This window comes from Garra rufa, chromosome 25 (assembly GCF_049309525.1).
Source record: "Garra rufa chromosome 25, GarRuf1.0, whole genome shotgun sequence".
Lineage (NCBI taxonomy): Eukaryota > Metazoa > Chordata > Actinopteri > Cypriniformes > Cyprinidae > Garra > Garra rufa.
In genome coordinates this window covers 27,395,155-27,412,001 of record NC_133385.1, presented here as the reverse complement: position 1 = coordinate 27,412,001, position 16,847 = coordinate 27,395,155, and the positions used below count along the sequence as shown (strand labels likewise).

At 32.1% G+C, this 16,847-nt stretch overlaps 1 protein-coding gene across 2 annotated transcripts in view; it reads right to left on the bottom strand.

Moving 5' to 3' along the window:
- tmem266 (transmembrane protein 266) overlaps positions 1-16,847 on the bottom strand; it is a 104,559-nt gene that overhangs the window by 68,330 nt on the left and 19,382 nt on the right. The window contains exon 3 of one of the 2 annotated variants that reach the window (XM_073831389.1): positions 319-507. The exons of the other annotated variant lie outside the window; for it this stretch is intronic. Within the exon in view, the coding sequence (XP_073687490.1) occupies positions 319-507 (189 nt within the window). The remainder of the gene's footprint in view (positions 1-318; positions 508-16,847) is intronic. 2 annotated transcript variants of the gene reach the window in all.

Genomic DNA, 16,847 nt, shown 5'->3' with positions numbered 1-16,847 from the left:
AATTATTTTATTCTTTATGGGTGCACTGAAAATAAATTGGTGAGAAACAATTTTTACTCAGAAATTGCTAGTGAATTTTAAAACAATACAAAGAAACAGCAAGTAACACAACATGAAATAGTTTTTTTTGTAAAACATATTCTCAAAACTGTTCACAAAGAGTCTAAATGTCTATATTCACTTCTAATAAGTACTATTTTTAGATTTGGGTTAGTTACATAGCACTGAAATCAATGGGAAGTCCCCAATTACGTAAACGCATAAACGTGTGTGTACGTGTTTCTGTGTGGTATCGCTGGTGAACCGGCAGTTTCTTACCCCTCTTGGTTGTCCTCTTCGTCCAGATTGGAAAGTAACTGGGATCCGGCCAGCGAGAGGTCCAGGGCAGCTAGAGGAAGGTCCCTGTAGGCGAAGCTGACCAGCTGCACTGGAGCCATGCACTGGCCTTCATCCTCCACCTGCTGGGAGATCACCTCCAGATCCGGCGCTGCCGCCTGCTGAGGGGGCCTGGGGACACACGGGACACACTACTCTATTGTCTTGTTACATGAACTGTCTTAAATAAGATTACCATAAAAAATGACCTGGATTACCACAAAGGATCCACAGAGTAAATGAAACCATCTTCAGTACCTATTATCACAGATAAGGAGTCAACATGAAATGAAATCTGACACTCTGCACTGTTTAACACGTTTTACTGTGAATGATTTATCAGTGCATTGATTCATCATAATCTTTCACCAAATATTTTTCAGCCACCACCCTCTAACCACCTTCAGAAACCACTTCATTCAACTAAACAATTTCCAATCAGTGCACTTGTAAGTTTTTATTTTAGTGAATCACTTCATTTAGATTGTTAATGTAAAGCAAGAAAACTCCTTCACTAATTCACTGATTCACTAAAATGACTCACTGATTCATCTGAAGCATTTCTGAATTTTTGAACTTTAAACTTTTTCAAAGTTTAGTTTTCACTGGGAAGTTAAGACTAATTTTAGTGAATCAGTCCATTCAGCATTTTACTTAAACACATCGATTCACTTCACAAGGCCTTTATTAACCCCCTGGAGCCTTGTGGAACACTTTTTATGATGGATGGCTGCACTATATTGAACTTCAAATTCTCTACACCCATTCAGTACCATTGTAAAGCTTGGAAGAGCCAGGACATTTTTTAATATTACTCCGATTGTATTCGTCTGAAAGAAGTATGTCATATACACCTAGGATGGCTTGAGGGTGAGTAAATTATTGGGTAAATTTTATTTTTGGGTGAACTGTCCCTTTAAGAAAATTGCTTCATTCTCATGGACTGTATGAAAGAACTGATTCACCAGAAAGAGTCACTGATTTATTTATGGCCTTCTGCAGAAGTAATACATTTTTGGTGGAAAAATATTTAGTTAAACGCAGTTGTTTGCCTTGGTAAGTTAGACTCAATTCAGTGAAGTTTATTCATGTAAAACAAACCATTTACTTTGGCGAACTACTTCATTCACATGGAACACCTAATAGAACCGATTCACTAAAATGAGTCACTGATTCATTTGAGGCCTGTGTAGAAGTTTTTGCAGTTTTGGAAGTGAACCCTGCATAAAGGTCCATGCAAGGCATGATTTTTTGCAGTGTAATATTCACACTTTTATTTTTACTAATTATATCTACCAATTGTTTTGTGGCTAATAATATGAATTCAAAAAGCTTGTTTTCTTAGGTAGCTTGTAGTGTTATTATTATTATTTAACCCAGTGTTAACTGGGTTTCACTATACAGTTGAAGTCAGAAGTTTACATACATTGCAGAATCTGCAAAATGTAAATTATTTTACCAAAATAAAAGGGATCATACAAAATGCATGTTATTTTTTATTTAGCACTGACCTGAATAAGATATTTCACATAAAAGACATTTACATTTAGTCCACAAGAGAAAATAACAGTTGAATTTATAAAATTGACCCTGTTCAAAAGTTTACATACACTTGATTCGTAATACTGTGTTGTTACCTGAATGATCCACAGCTGTTTTTTTCCCAATGATAGTTGTTCATGAGTCCCCAGTTAAACTGTCGCGAAAAACACTTCAGGTCTCACAAATTCTTTGTTTTGTTTTTTACTCTTTCCAACAATGACTCTATGATTATAAGATGTATCTTTTCACACTGACGACAACTGAAGGACTCATGCAACTATTACAGAAGGTTCAAACGCTTACTGATGCTTCAGAATGAAACACAATGCATTAAAAGCCGGGGGTGAAAACTTTTGAACAGAATGAAGATGTGTACATTTTTCTTATTTTGTCTAAATATCATATTTTTTTCAATTTAGTACTGCCCTTTAGAAGCTACAGAAGATACTTACATGTTTCTCAAAAGACAAAATAAGTTACGTTTACCCTGATCTTCAAATTCAAAAAGTTCTCACCCCCAGAAAATGGATCTCAAAATCATATAGTCATTGTTGGAAAGGGTTCAAATACACAAAAATGCTGAAAAACCAAAGAATTTGTGGGACTTGAAGGATTCAACTGAAGAACAGCAGGCAGTTTAACTGTTTAGGACAAACAAGGGAACAACTATCACTAAACAAACAAACACAGCTGTGGATCATTCAGGTAACAAAAGTATTAAGAATTAAAGATATGTAAACTTTTAAACGGGGTCATTTTTATAAATTCAACTATTATTTTTTTTACTCTTGTGGACTATATAATATCTTATTCAGGTCAGTACTAAATAAAAAACAACATGTATTTTATACGATCCCTCTTATTTTGGTAAAATAATTAACATTTTGCAGATTCTGCAAGGTGTATGTAAACGTTTGACTTCAACTATAAATATAACTTCTGGGTTTTCTGGTGACAAAAAGCAATGCAACGTATGCATAACTTTCCCCAACACTGATTTTTATCATTTCATTTGGAAATATGTCACAATATGAAAGAAAAATGGGCTGTGTTTCATGTTGACTTTAAACAGCAAACAATGGCAGGCCACATATCAGAAGTGTGTAGCACAAAAACAGAAAATAAGTCAATAAGAGTCCTGCATATGGAAAAAAACATGTCCGAAAGGAGAAAGCAAAGCATTTAAAAACAATACACAAGAGGAAATGTATATATGGCACAAAGAAGAGAAAAAAAAAAATCATGGGATGAATAAGAGCACAGAAGAGGTCAGGAATGAGGAGCGTGTTTTATTCCAACAATGCACAATGAACGACTAGCAACAGGAGAGAGAACTGAATCACAGACCGACGTGACTCTAAGACACACAGGAAGCAGATTGAGGAATCTCAAAAAGGGCACAACCGCAAATAGCAGACTAGAATATGGAAGTGCGTCCGAAACCTCCATGGCTACATGAGAAATGCATGAAAGAAGATTAAGTTGAGGCCAGGGTCCCACGTGTCTAGATTGATTCCTAAACCCAGAATATTCATCACGGCCGCAGCGCAGTGCGTCGCGTCGCGTCCCACAATAATGAGGTATCGAGAGAATTTGAAAGCACAATATTGTGGCAAAACAACAAAGTCCCACAGCTGGATGTCATGGCCGGTTCTGCCCGGTTTTGTCTTTGATTTATTGGATTCAGGGCGCTGATTCTACTCACGTTTGCAGACTGGGATTGCTGTTCTCAATCTCAGCGCAAACAAGGCAATGAAGATATACTTCTGCAATGCTCACAATTCACCATTTGCTCTTCATTTTCTGAAACAGTTCACCTAAACGTGTTTTGGATAAAGTAAATAATAACAAAATGTTAATTGGTACAGTAGAACTACTTTAATTGTAATGAATAACACAGAGGGCATGAAAGCTAGCCATCTGCGCAGCCAGACAAGCGCTCGTGTTTCTAAAATAAGCGGCAATGTGGTAATTGTAATCATAATGTACGCTCATAACTGAAATCGATACTCGTGACTCTTAAGACGGCTTAATCAAGGGCAGAAGAAAGGACAGAACGGAGGCAGAGAGGGGCAGAAACCTGGGTTTTGGCTTCTGTCCCAGGCGTGCCGGATGAGGGGAGATAAATTATGCCAGTGCAAAGAAAAAAAAAAAGGAGGCGAACAAAAAAGGAAGCTTGTAATAGTACAGAGACGGAGGGAAAAAGCGAAGCACTGCCGCTGGAAACACAGGGTCAATAGAGAGACTATACTGTACTGTATGTATGCGTGGATTAACATTATGAGATGGTGATTTTATGCTGGGAGATGTTTCTGTTGGATATTGGCCTATCTCAGTCTTTAAAATGTTAATGGCTGTGGACTCAAACTGTACTGTGATTTCTCCAGAAAAGCTCTTCTTTTATCTGTGTGTGTTGTGTTTTGAGCAAACAATGTATCAAAAATGAATGAACGATGAATAATTGGGTGCATTTGAAGAAATCTGTCTAGGATATAATGTATTTGAACCCAAAATAAAAAAGAAAGAAAGAATATTTTTCTGAACATATAAGAATATATAAAGGGCCATTAAATTTTGCATTTAAAAAGTTAATTTTCTTAACAAATTACTATACCATAATCAAAAATAAATAGATAATTAAAAAATAACTAATAAGTAAATAATTTTTTTATATAAATAAAAAATAAATAAATAAATCAGGATTTTAGTCATTTTATTTTTTTAATTTAGCATTTACAAAGTAGTATTAGTATTTTGTAATAAGTATAGTTCAGTATTTAGTATAGTTATTTAGAAGTTTTTATTTTATTATTTATTTTTTTTTGTAGTTTAGTAATGGAAACCATTGCATGAATATTATTGTTAACTAAAACTGTTAAACCATTTGAATTCAAAATAAAAATAAAGCATAAATACTAAGGAGAAAATGTAAATGTTGCCATGCTTAAAACTGAAATAATTGTTAAGAGTTAAATTGTAAGAAAAAAAAGTAACAAAATTAACAAAAATATTAATATAAATATTCAATGAAATGAACAAAAATACTACTAATAATATTTATTATTAAGCAATTTATTGGTATTTTAGTACTTTTTTAAATAAGTATGTATATAAACATTTAGCTAAATTTAGTATTTACTAAAAATAGTATTAGTATTTTGTATTAAGTATAGTTCAATATTTAGTACAGCAATTTAGAAGTATTTCATTTGTTACTTTACTTTTTTTTTTATTGTAATTCTGTAATGGAAATGACCATTGTAGAGTTTTTATTGTTAACTAAAACTGTTAATAACATTTTTAATTGAAATAAAATAAAACATGCACATTGGAAGAAAGAAACAGAAATAAAAAAATAAGTAAAAAGTAAACCTAAATTATTATTTTTTTAAAGTAAAATGTTTTTGTCACAAAAGTGACAAAAGCACATAACAAAGTGACTAAATATTATAATAAAATAAAAAGTGAAAATACAAAAAAGCTTAATATTCATAAATATTACTGTACTATGATACACTAAAAAAAATTGGATTTTAATATTTTTTTTAAATATGTATAATTATTTAGCATAATTTAGTATTTACAAAAATAGTTTAAGCATTTTGTTAGTTTAGTATAGTTCAGCATTTAGAATAGCAATTTAGTATTTGATTTATTGCGTTTTTTGTAACCCAGTAATGTAAATGACCATTGCAGGATTATTGTTAACAAAAATTGTTAAAAACATTTTTAATTTAAATAAAACATGAAAACATTTTGCCAAGCAAAAACTGAAATAAAAAGCAAACCTAAATTGTAAAAAAAAAAGTAACTAAAATGACAAAAGCAAATAACAAAATGACTAAATATTAAAATAAAATGAAAATACCTAATAAAAGCTTAATATTTATAAATAGTACTGTAATAGTGCTGAAAAAATATATATTTTTAATATGTATAAAATTGTTTAGCAAAATTTAGTATTTACAAAAATAGTATTAGTATTTTGTTAGTTTAGTATATTTCAGTATAGCAATTTGTTTTTTTTTGTAATTCAGTAATGGAAATGCAAAATACAAAATGACTAAATATTAAAATAAAATAAAAATGAAAATATTAAAATAATAGCTTAATATTCACAAATACTATTGTAGTATAATATACTGAAAAAATAGTCATAATTTACTTAAGTAATTTCACTTAGAAAATTCCTAGTAAAATTCTAAATTACAAATAAATAAATAAATACTTATTCTTTTAAGAATTAAAAGTGATTTTAATTCTTAAAAGAATAAGTATTTATTTATTTATTTATTTATTAAGTGATTAAGAATTAAGTTAGAATTTCTCAAAAAATTTCCGTTTTATTTACAACTTCGAAAAAGCATGTTTTACAGTGTAGTATAGTACAGTGTTGTATAACTATGTATACAAAAATAACATAAAATAATATAATTAATCTATTTAATAAATATTCTCAGATAATGTAATCTGTATGAAACAAGCATACAGGCACATCACTACTGCAGAAATGAAAACTTCATCTCTTAAGCCGAAAACAAAGAAAGCACTAGTTAAAATAAAACATTCAAAAGTTATTGCAGTCTCCTTGCTGTTTTTCCCTGACACATTCATAATTATTATATCTGCCGGTGTATGTGTGCTTAAGCGCTTATTAGGCTACGTAGGGAATTAAGTGCTCATTATTATGATTTATATGGTTTGTTAATAAATATGCGGCTAATAGTCTACTAAGGCTTAAAATGAACGACTACTAGTCGACCAGAACAATCTGTAGTCGAGGGCAGCCCTAAAGTTTACAATAAATGACAGTAGTGTACCGTACATCATCAATCATAGCTTTACAGACACCGAAATGCTCCATGACAGCAGTGCTTCGGTCGCACTTCTCCTCAAAACCTCTTTTCACACCCTTCATGCCGGCTGGCTGGTAAAGGACGGCCTCAGCATGTGGCGTCCCGTCCTCCCTGATGCTATCTGCACATTTGGCACTGCTTCTCACCGATTGCTAACACGACTCTAATCAGTCCTGACACGCACAAACTGTTCAGGGCATCAAAATCACATTTCCAAACAACCATATGCAAAGCCGTAGCACTGTCAGGTACTGATGAGTGTTCACTAGTGGCACAACGCCCATACGCAGTTTCTGTTCGCCACACCGCAGGACAAGTAGCAGAGGACACAGACACCAGACCAAGTTTTGATGTAATTAGAGGAGGATACAGAAGCCCGAGAGGCACTAGTTCCCCAGTTATCTCTAAAATCACACACAACCACATCTCTCAGTAGAAATGATAGAAAATTGCTTTATAACATGCATTACATATATTTATTACTATTACGTGTTTATCCAGTGTTGCCAAATATGCAATGCAAATATGACACTTAAATTATTTTAAGTTATACCAAAAATTACACATAACCAAAATCCTGTGTCACTCTCTCTCTCTCTCTCTCTCTCTCTCTCTCTCTCTCTATATATATATATATATATATATATATATATATATATAGTCGTGGCCAAAAGTTTTAAATGTCTTTTGGAAGATGTAAAAATGACCCTGTTCAAAAGTTTACATACACTTGATTCTAAATAATGTTGTTAGCTGAATTATTTTATTTAGTGGAAGCTGTTCATGAATCCCTTTGCTTGTCCTGAACAGTTAAACTGCCCGCTGTTCTTCAGAAAGATCCTTCAGGTCCCACAAGTTCTGCAGCTATTACAGAAGGTTCAAACGCTCACTGATGCTTCCGAAGGAAACACAATGCATTAAGAGTTGGGGGTGGAAACTTTTTGAATTTAAAAATCAGGGTAAATTTAACTTATTTTGTCTTTTAGGGAAACGTGTAAGTATCTTCTGTAGCTTCTAAAGGGCAGTACTAAATGAAAATAAATATGATATTTAGGCAAAACAAGAAAAATTTACACATCTTCATTCTGTTCAAAAGTTTTCACCTCCGGCTCTTAATGCATGGTTTTTGCTTCTAAAGCATAGAATTTGTGGGACCTGAAGGATTTTTCTGAAGAACAGCAGGCAGTTTAACTGTTCAGGTCAAACAAGGGACTCATGAACAACTATCACTAAACAAAAACACAGCTGTGGATCATTCAGGTAACATCACAGTATTAAGAATCAAGTGTATGTAAACTTTTGAACTTTTTTATAAATTCAACTTATTTTCTCTTGTGGACTATATGTAAACATCTTTTATGTGAATTACCTTATTTAGGTCACTACTAAATAAAAAAATAACATGCATTTTGTATGATCCCTCTTATTTTGGTAAAATAATTAACATTTTGCAAATTCTGCAAGGTGTATGTAAACATTTGACTTATTTTTTTTTATGCATTTTTTTTTTGTTTAAATTAAGTATTCGCTTTTCATCAATCCACAAACCACCTGAAGTTTTTTTTTCCACAAACGCCAGTTTGAGAAATCCTAATGTAATGTGATGTTTAAAGGATTAGTTCAATTTTCAAGAATAAAAAATTCCTGATAATTTAATTACACCTACGTCATCCATGATGTTCATGTCTTTCTTTCTTCATTCAAAAAGAAATTAAAAAAAAAAAAAAAAAAAAAAAAAACATTTCAGGATTTTTCTCCATATAATGGCGTTCAATGTGGATCAACAGGTTGAAGGTTGAAGAATTGCAGTTTCAGTGCAGCTTCAAAGGGCTACACAATCCCAGCCGAGGAATAAGGGTCTTATCTAGCGAAACTATTGGTCATTTTCTTAAAGAAATTAAAATTTATATACTTTTTAACCACAAATGCTCATCTCGTTTTTCTAGATAAGTCCTTTATTCCATAGCTGGGATTGTAGAGCTATTGGAAGCAAAAAGTAATCAGATTAGATTACCTAAAATGTGTAATCTAATAGATTACAGGTCACATTTTATTTTAAAGTCCAATTCACTATTAAGTATCACTTCTGCCTCAATGAACTCCTACTTTGATACTTATTTATAGTTTAATAAGGTAGCTGTCAGACAGTTGCAGATTAAGGCATTAACATGTGGTTTATAAATACTAATAAACAGCCCTTATGCAAGTAATATTGTGCTACTAGATTGTTACATGCACACATAAACACACAATTTTTAATTCAGAAGGTTTTGTGCTTTTTTCTCTACAATTACTTTTATTTCCACTGACTGAACGATGTAAACTAGCTGGCGTCTCACTTTGCCCCCAGTGCGTTTACAGCGCAGAGTCATAAATCAGCTGGAGAGAATCAATAGAAATAAATAAGAAAGTGGCCCACAGAGACGAACATTAACCCCCACCTACCAATTTTACGGGTTACTACGTTTTCCAGCTTTATAGCTTCGATACGTCGTAAATAAAGGCTGGTTACAAAAATATCTCAATAGTGTCTGTCAAATGAAAGAACTGCTAAGCTTAAGGGAATATTTTTTGTTTTTGTATTTTGTATATTATATATTCCTTTTTTTATCTTCATAGTCTTTTTTTAGACTTTGAAGGACATTATGTTGGGTATACCAGTAACCCTAAGGTACTAAAAAAATAAAAATGTTTTGTTTATGTTAGGAAATTAAAAAAAGAAGTATATTTGTTTCTGTTTTGAATGGAACACATTGTTGACGTTTTAAATTGGAACTAGACAGGCGCTTCTCAGAGATGCTGTAATCTTCTGCAGTATCTAAATAGCTTGCACCTCACGCTGCGCTCGACCATAGAAATGCACAGACGGCAAACTGAAAGCACCTTCCCTTGAAAAGTGCGAAGCTCGACTGAACATGAACCTCAGTGAATCCGCAAGAGAATATGTAGGCATGCAGAAAAATCCACTGTCAATCACAGGTTAGGTTAATTAAAGGGATAGTCCACCCAAAAATGAAAAAATTGTCATCATTTACTCACTCTTACGTTGTTTACTTTGTATGCATGAATACAAAAGATATTTTCAAGAATGTTGGCAACCAGTTTCTAGTCCGCACTGACTTTCGATAGTATTTTTTCCTATACTATGGGAGCCAATGGCTACCAGCAATCATTTAGTTATCAACATTCTTTAAAAAAATGTGTGTGTGAGTGTTTAAGAGAGGAAAGAAATTAATACAGATTGGAACAACTGGAGAGTGAGTAAATAATGACAAAATGTTAAGTTTGGGGTGGACTATTCCTTTAAAAGATCAGGTTCTCTTTGAAGCGGTTCAGCTCAGTAAAAGTTACAGTAAGCATAAAAGCGATTATGATTCGAATTACCATTTTCATTTTTTAATGACTTTATGTTTTAAATAACATCTAATGCCAACTATAACAATTACCAACAACACAAATATACCAGTCAAAAGTTTTTGAATAGTACAATTTTTAATGTTTTTTTAAAGAAGTCTTTTCTGCTCACCATGCCTGCATTTTCTGATCCCAAGTACAAAAACAGCAACATTTTGAAATATTTTGACTATTTATTTGTGTAAAATGTAATTTATTCCTGTGATTTCAAAGCTGAAATTTTAGCATCATTACTCCAGTCACATGATCCTTCAGAAATCATTCAAATATTCAAATATAACACGACTCTGCGTGTGTTTGAAACCTCTATACCGCACGTTAGTTAAAGCTGAGACGACCTGCGGCTCGCTGATGCATCCCAGAAGCGGCTGTCCATAATACATGCTAATTAAATTTCTTTAGGCAGGATACCGCGTTGTGACATCATTGCATGCGGAAAACAAACGCTGTAGTCCAAATGAGCCGTTCGTTGTAGTTCTTGAAAAGGGACTTTTTTAAAACTAAATATCTCCCTTTGGAGTGGACTTTGAGATTTGTAACTTTGTAGATGTTCTTTATGCCCAAACGTGCACACCACACACTGGCTAAAGTTCAAAAAGTGATAAAGCATAATAGCACCCCGTTAAATATTGTTGATAATAATAATAATAAATATAGCTGCAAGCAGCAATTACGGGGCCAAGCTCAAATAAGGCAGAATGAGGAGCTAAGCATGGAATGGAGCAAAAGACCAACTGCAGCAATGAGTAACTGAAGCCATTTTAAGATGACCAATAGGTGGCGCTGTTATCAAATTGATGTGGTGTGGTCAGTGTGAGGTCAGAATGGCACATACAAAATGTGGTGCAAATATGTCAAAGCATTGCAGAGATACAGCCTCAGATGCAGTTTGGCAAATTCCAGCAGTTTGGCAAATTCCAGCAGTTTGGCAAATTCCATGCAGTTTGGCAAATTCCAGCAAATTCTTGAATGTGCTAAACGAAAACCGCTTTGTATATCGCCACGAAATTCATAACTTTTTGTCAGCATGGTCTGAAGATGATCTGAGTCAAATTTGGTGAAAATCGGTTTAGGAGGAGTTCAAAAAAGTAGATTTTCTACAATAATCAAAATGGCGGACAGGAAGGTCAATTTTCTCATAATTGGTATCAATGTTCTCGACATGGCCCAAGGAATATTTTGAGATCACTTTCATTACAATAAGCCATTTTTACGTGCTTTTCGAAGAATTTGTCAGTGCATTATTTGAGAACGGTTTGACTAATCAACTTGAATTCCATAACTTTTTTTCAGCATGGTCTGAAGATGATCTGAGCCGATTTTGGTAAAAATCAGACAAACCGTCTAGGACGAGTAAAAAAAAAAAATAGGTTTTACAAAGAATTAAAAATAGAAAGAAAAAAAAAAAACTAAACCTAACTAAAAAAAAGAAAAATGATTCTGTGCCTTACGGTTCAAAAGTTATTAGCATAAAGAAAGTGAAACTTTGGACAAGTGTTTACAATTTCACAACTTCCCCGCAAGCAATTCTATGGGCTGCCATAGACTCAAGAGTGGAAGAAACGGAAGAAGAAGAATAAAACCGCTAACAGATACAATTGGTGCCATTGCACCAAAAATCATTTCTTGAACAGCAGATCAGCATATTACATTAATTTCTGAAGGATCATGTGACACTGAAGATTGGAGTAATGATGCTAAAAAATTAGCTTTGAACACAGGATTAAATGTAATTTTAAAATATATTAAAACAGAAAATTTATTTTAAAATCATAAAAATATTCCTACGCAATATTACTGCTTTTGTATTACTGTATTTTGTATCAAATAAATTGGTGAGCAGAAGAGACTGCTTTAAAAAAACATTAAAAATCTTACTGTTCAAAAACTTTTGTCTGGTAGTGTATATCTATTTTTTAACATCCATTCTTAATTACGATTACATTTTTATTAACAAAAAATGTAAAGTATATGTTAAATTGTGTCCTACAGTGTGTGCAACCCTGTTATCACGTGATTTCCCCTAATTACAAAAATGTAACATTCTTTAAATTAAAACAGTAAATAGTTACATGATCTAAATCATTTCTCACATGCAGACAAACAATATAATACACAGTTTTTTCTATTTTTCTTTCATGTTCAACCCTGTTACCAGCATTATTTCAAAGAAAAAAAATTCCAAGATCATCTGTAACTAAATCGGAATTTTATCCCAAATAGCCTTTTAAGTAACAGCTTATAACATGCTGGATCACACCAAATCCAATGTGGTGAACACAAAGCATACAAATATGACAATTTCTTCATTACTTCTGTTTAAAAAATTACATCAGCCGAACATTTTACTATTTATACAGAGGTTATATTTTGTGCTTGTATATCAAGTACAAACAGTGTGGATATCTCCAGGACATCCATCTAAAGTTTCGCTTTTCAATAAAGTTCCTTTAGTACAAATTTGAGTTATGAGCTTCTGTGACCTTATAAGACAATAAAATGCTGTTTCAGCATGGGATCCACTAAAGTCATCATAACACGTCCCATGATGGGCTTCCAAACACACTAAACACACTGCAAATCACAGAGGAGATATCATCTTTACAACAGCTTTAAACTCACTATTGGTTTGGAGGACAATAACAATAGGTAGAAAACCGATTGTGGCCTACAAACCATCAGTGATATAGCTGAGAAAGGATTTACTACAAAGTCTACACAATAAGGTAGCAAAACTGCATACGGGGTAGAAAAGGGGTGTCAAGTGATATCCTGGCAACATCTGTTAGACCTTCACGGCCAGATGCTGCAACCAGCATTCATCCAGCGAGCCATCAGTTTGTGTTAGTCAGCAGGACGTTTTGTCACCAGCTGTGAGATTCCCATGTCAAAACCAAGCGTTTTGCATAGGTCAGCTTTGATATAATAATGTCTGAAAAATTTACTTCATTTTTCTCCCACAGTCATATCGTGGAGACTCTATGACATTGAACGGTATTTCGAGGTTAAATAAGAACGCAGCTATGGTGTATTATGAACCAGATGATGGTGAAATAAAGTGTGTCAGCATATTGTAGGCCCAGAAAAGATTCACTTGGACCAAACCCAAGATGCAAAGCAAGTTATTTTGAAGAATATTTTGATCAGAACAGATGTCTGGTGTTGTAAGTCACGGTGTTTGCATGACCCCCTTTTTCTGCAGAGCCATTAAAGACTATACATCAAAGCGTTGAGAAATTGAAGCATATGGTACAGTGCACAAACACGGCAGATTTGCTGTCCCATTAATTGTTTTTAAAGCATTAGTGGCCTAAATCCCATGTATTTTGTTGTGTTATGAACTATTAGTTGTGTTTGAGTTTGACAACTATTGTGTAATATGAAATTAATAAAGTAGTCTTGACTTTCTTAACTGTATCAATTAAGGTTATATAACAATGTCATAATTTTTTTACATAATTCTGTTGAAATTATATTCAATTCACTGCCTTAAAAATATATATTTTAATACTTCAACTAATTTGAAATAAAAATATTTAGAACTCGTAAAACTGTTCCCACAGTTTGTATGCAACCTAATTTATTGTGGGGGAATAATATTTTTAAAATTAATATTAATCTCTTTTTAAACTATCTATTCTTAATTTATTAAAAAATTTAAATACATAAATATATGTTCAATTGTGTCCTACAGTGTGTGCAACCCTGTTACCATGTGATTGTCCCCCACTTACAAAAATGTAACATTCTTTAAATTATAATACCCAAGTAGTAACATGATCTAAATCATTTCTCACACGCAGACAAATATATCTTTTTACATTTTAAAACAAATCGTGTTCAATCCTGTTACCAACATATTTCTAAATAAATGTAAAAATTAGCAACAACAAATGATCAAGTAGTAACAGCTAAATTATTTCTCACAAGGAGACAAATAATATCTTACGATTTTGACAAATCGTATTCAATCCTGTTACCAACATTATTTCTAAATAAATGAAAAAATTGCAACAACAAATGATCTAGTGACAGCTAAATTATTTCTCAAATGCAGACAAATTTTTTTTTTTACATTTTGATAAAAATCATGTTCAACCCTGTTACCAACATTATTTCTAAGAAAAAACAACAACAAAAAATAAGTTATTAATTTTTATTATTTAAAAATAATATATTTTTAGATAATTTAACAAAAATAAATGTTAAATTGTGTCCTACAGTGTGTGTTTTTACCATGTGATTGTCCCCAATTACAAAAATGTAACATTCTTTAAATTACAGTTTCCAAGTAGTAACATGATCTAAATTATTTCTCACACGCAGACAATAATAGTTTTTTTTTACATTTTGACCCAAATCATGTTCAACCCTGTTACCAACATTATTTGTAAGAAAAGAATTATCAATTTAATTTAAATATAATTTAAATATGTTAAATTGTGTCCTACAGTGCAACCCTGTTACCATGTGATTGTCCCCAATTCCAAAACGTAACATTCTTTAAATTGCAATATCCAAGTAGTAACATGACCTAAATTATTTATAATTTTTATATCTTTTTTACATTTTGACACAAACCCTGCTCAACCCTGTTACCAAGATTATTTCTAAGAAAAACAAGATCAATTATCAATTTTTATCATTTAAAAATGATAAATTTTTGGTTAAAAAAATTATCCAATTTTTTTTATATATGTTACATTGTGTTCTACAGTGTGTGCAACCCTGTTACCCCCCAATTACAAAAATGTAACATTCTTTAAATTACATGCAGACAAATAATATCATTCTATTTTTACATTTTGACACAAATCGTGTTCAACCCTGTTACCAACATTATTTCTAAGAAAGAAAAAAAATTAACAACAATTGATCAGTTATCAATATTATAATTTAAAAATGATTAATTTCTTTTGACAAAAAAATATCCTACAGTGTGTGCTACCCTGTTACCATGTGATTGTCCCCAATTCCAAAACGTAACATTCTTTAAATTACAATATCTAAGTAGTAACATGACCTAAATAATTTCTCACACGCAGACAAATAATATCTTTTTTTTTACATTTTGAAACAAATCATGTTCATCCCTGTTACCAACATTATCTCTAAGAAAAAATATCACCAAATGATCAATTATCAAGTTTTATAATTTAAAAATTACTATTATAAATTATAAAAAAATTAAATGTTAAATTGTGTCCTACAGTGTGAGCAACCCTGATACTGAAGTACTAACATTATCTATAATCAATTCTCACACGCAGACAAATAATATACATTTTTTTTACATTTTGACACAAATCGTGTTCAAAAAAATCATTATCAATATGTTTTTCTTTAATTTATTGGGATTTTGTCCCGAATAGCTAGTGCCTTTTGAGTAACACCATAATTTAGAATATAATTTTAACCATGTTACCCATTTATATGATGAATATTCTATATTTTATTAATTTATTAATTAACTGACTGATTGATTAATTGATTGGTTCATTTTATTTTTTTTTTAAATTTTTTTAACAAATCAGAGTTTTAAAGTATTTTTATATATTCCCCAAATTTTGGTAACAGGGTTGAAAAAAGGGCAAACTTATAAAATTAGTAAAAAAAAAAAAAAAAATAACACAGCTCAGGTAATACTAAGTATGCCCTCCTGGTTTTGAGAATCTCTATTTTTTGAAGCTGAAGCATCTCATTTTACTTACTATTGGTTAAAAAGATTTAAGTATCAGATCCTATTTTGTACCCTGTTTATAGAAAGTAGCATATTATTGCATCTGAAGATCATCAGCTATATGAATATGACAAATGAGCAGATTAATTGTGTAATTATTATATAATGAAATCATAAACAGTGACTGTTAGTTCAATTGGCTGGTACTATTGTCTTTAAGAACAAGCAGAAAAGACTGTGTTGTAAATGCTGAATGTCACGACGAAAAAAAATGATCAGCTTTTGCACAAAACAACAAGACAGACCTCATTAGACAGAACAGCGGAGGCTAAATGTTAGCTGACCTGTTTCAAGCACAAAGGCGTCCTCAGGGTGTGTCAGAGTGCATATAAGCATGGTGTGTGAAAACATGAGCACATGAGTATGCATGCACGTGTGCACAATCACTCACACACACACACACACACACACACACACACACATACACCTTGTGTAGTGAATAGAAGGACACATACAAACTGTAACAACAGGACCAGATGAAGATCTAAACAACTCAGAACATGGTCAGAAAATACTGAAGCACATCTGTGGAACAACCTACGTTACTAAACTGCAAGATATCATAAATATACAGGCTGAATTTGGTTATATTATTAATATCATATAATTTTCTGATGCGAATTCAAAAAGCAAGGGTTATAAAACAGCAGCCAAGACAATAAAATACACAATAAAAATAAATTCAACAAAGCAGCACCTCCAAGGGTGGCCGAGTTTAAAAAAATCTATTATTTCTTAGTATTTCTCAGTCATTCACATCTTACCAGTAAGGCAAAAGTAATGTAATGCATAAAGGCACTTCAGGGCCTAATCAGCAAGGCAAAATAATTAATCTTAATTAACAAAAACATTTGAAAATGTTAAACTTTCTGCAGTGTGTGTGCAACCCTGTTACCACATGACTTTCCCCATTACAAAAA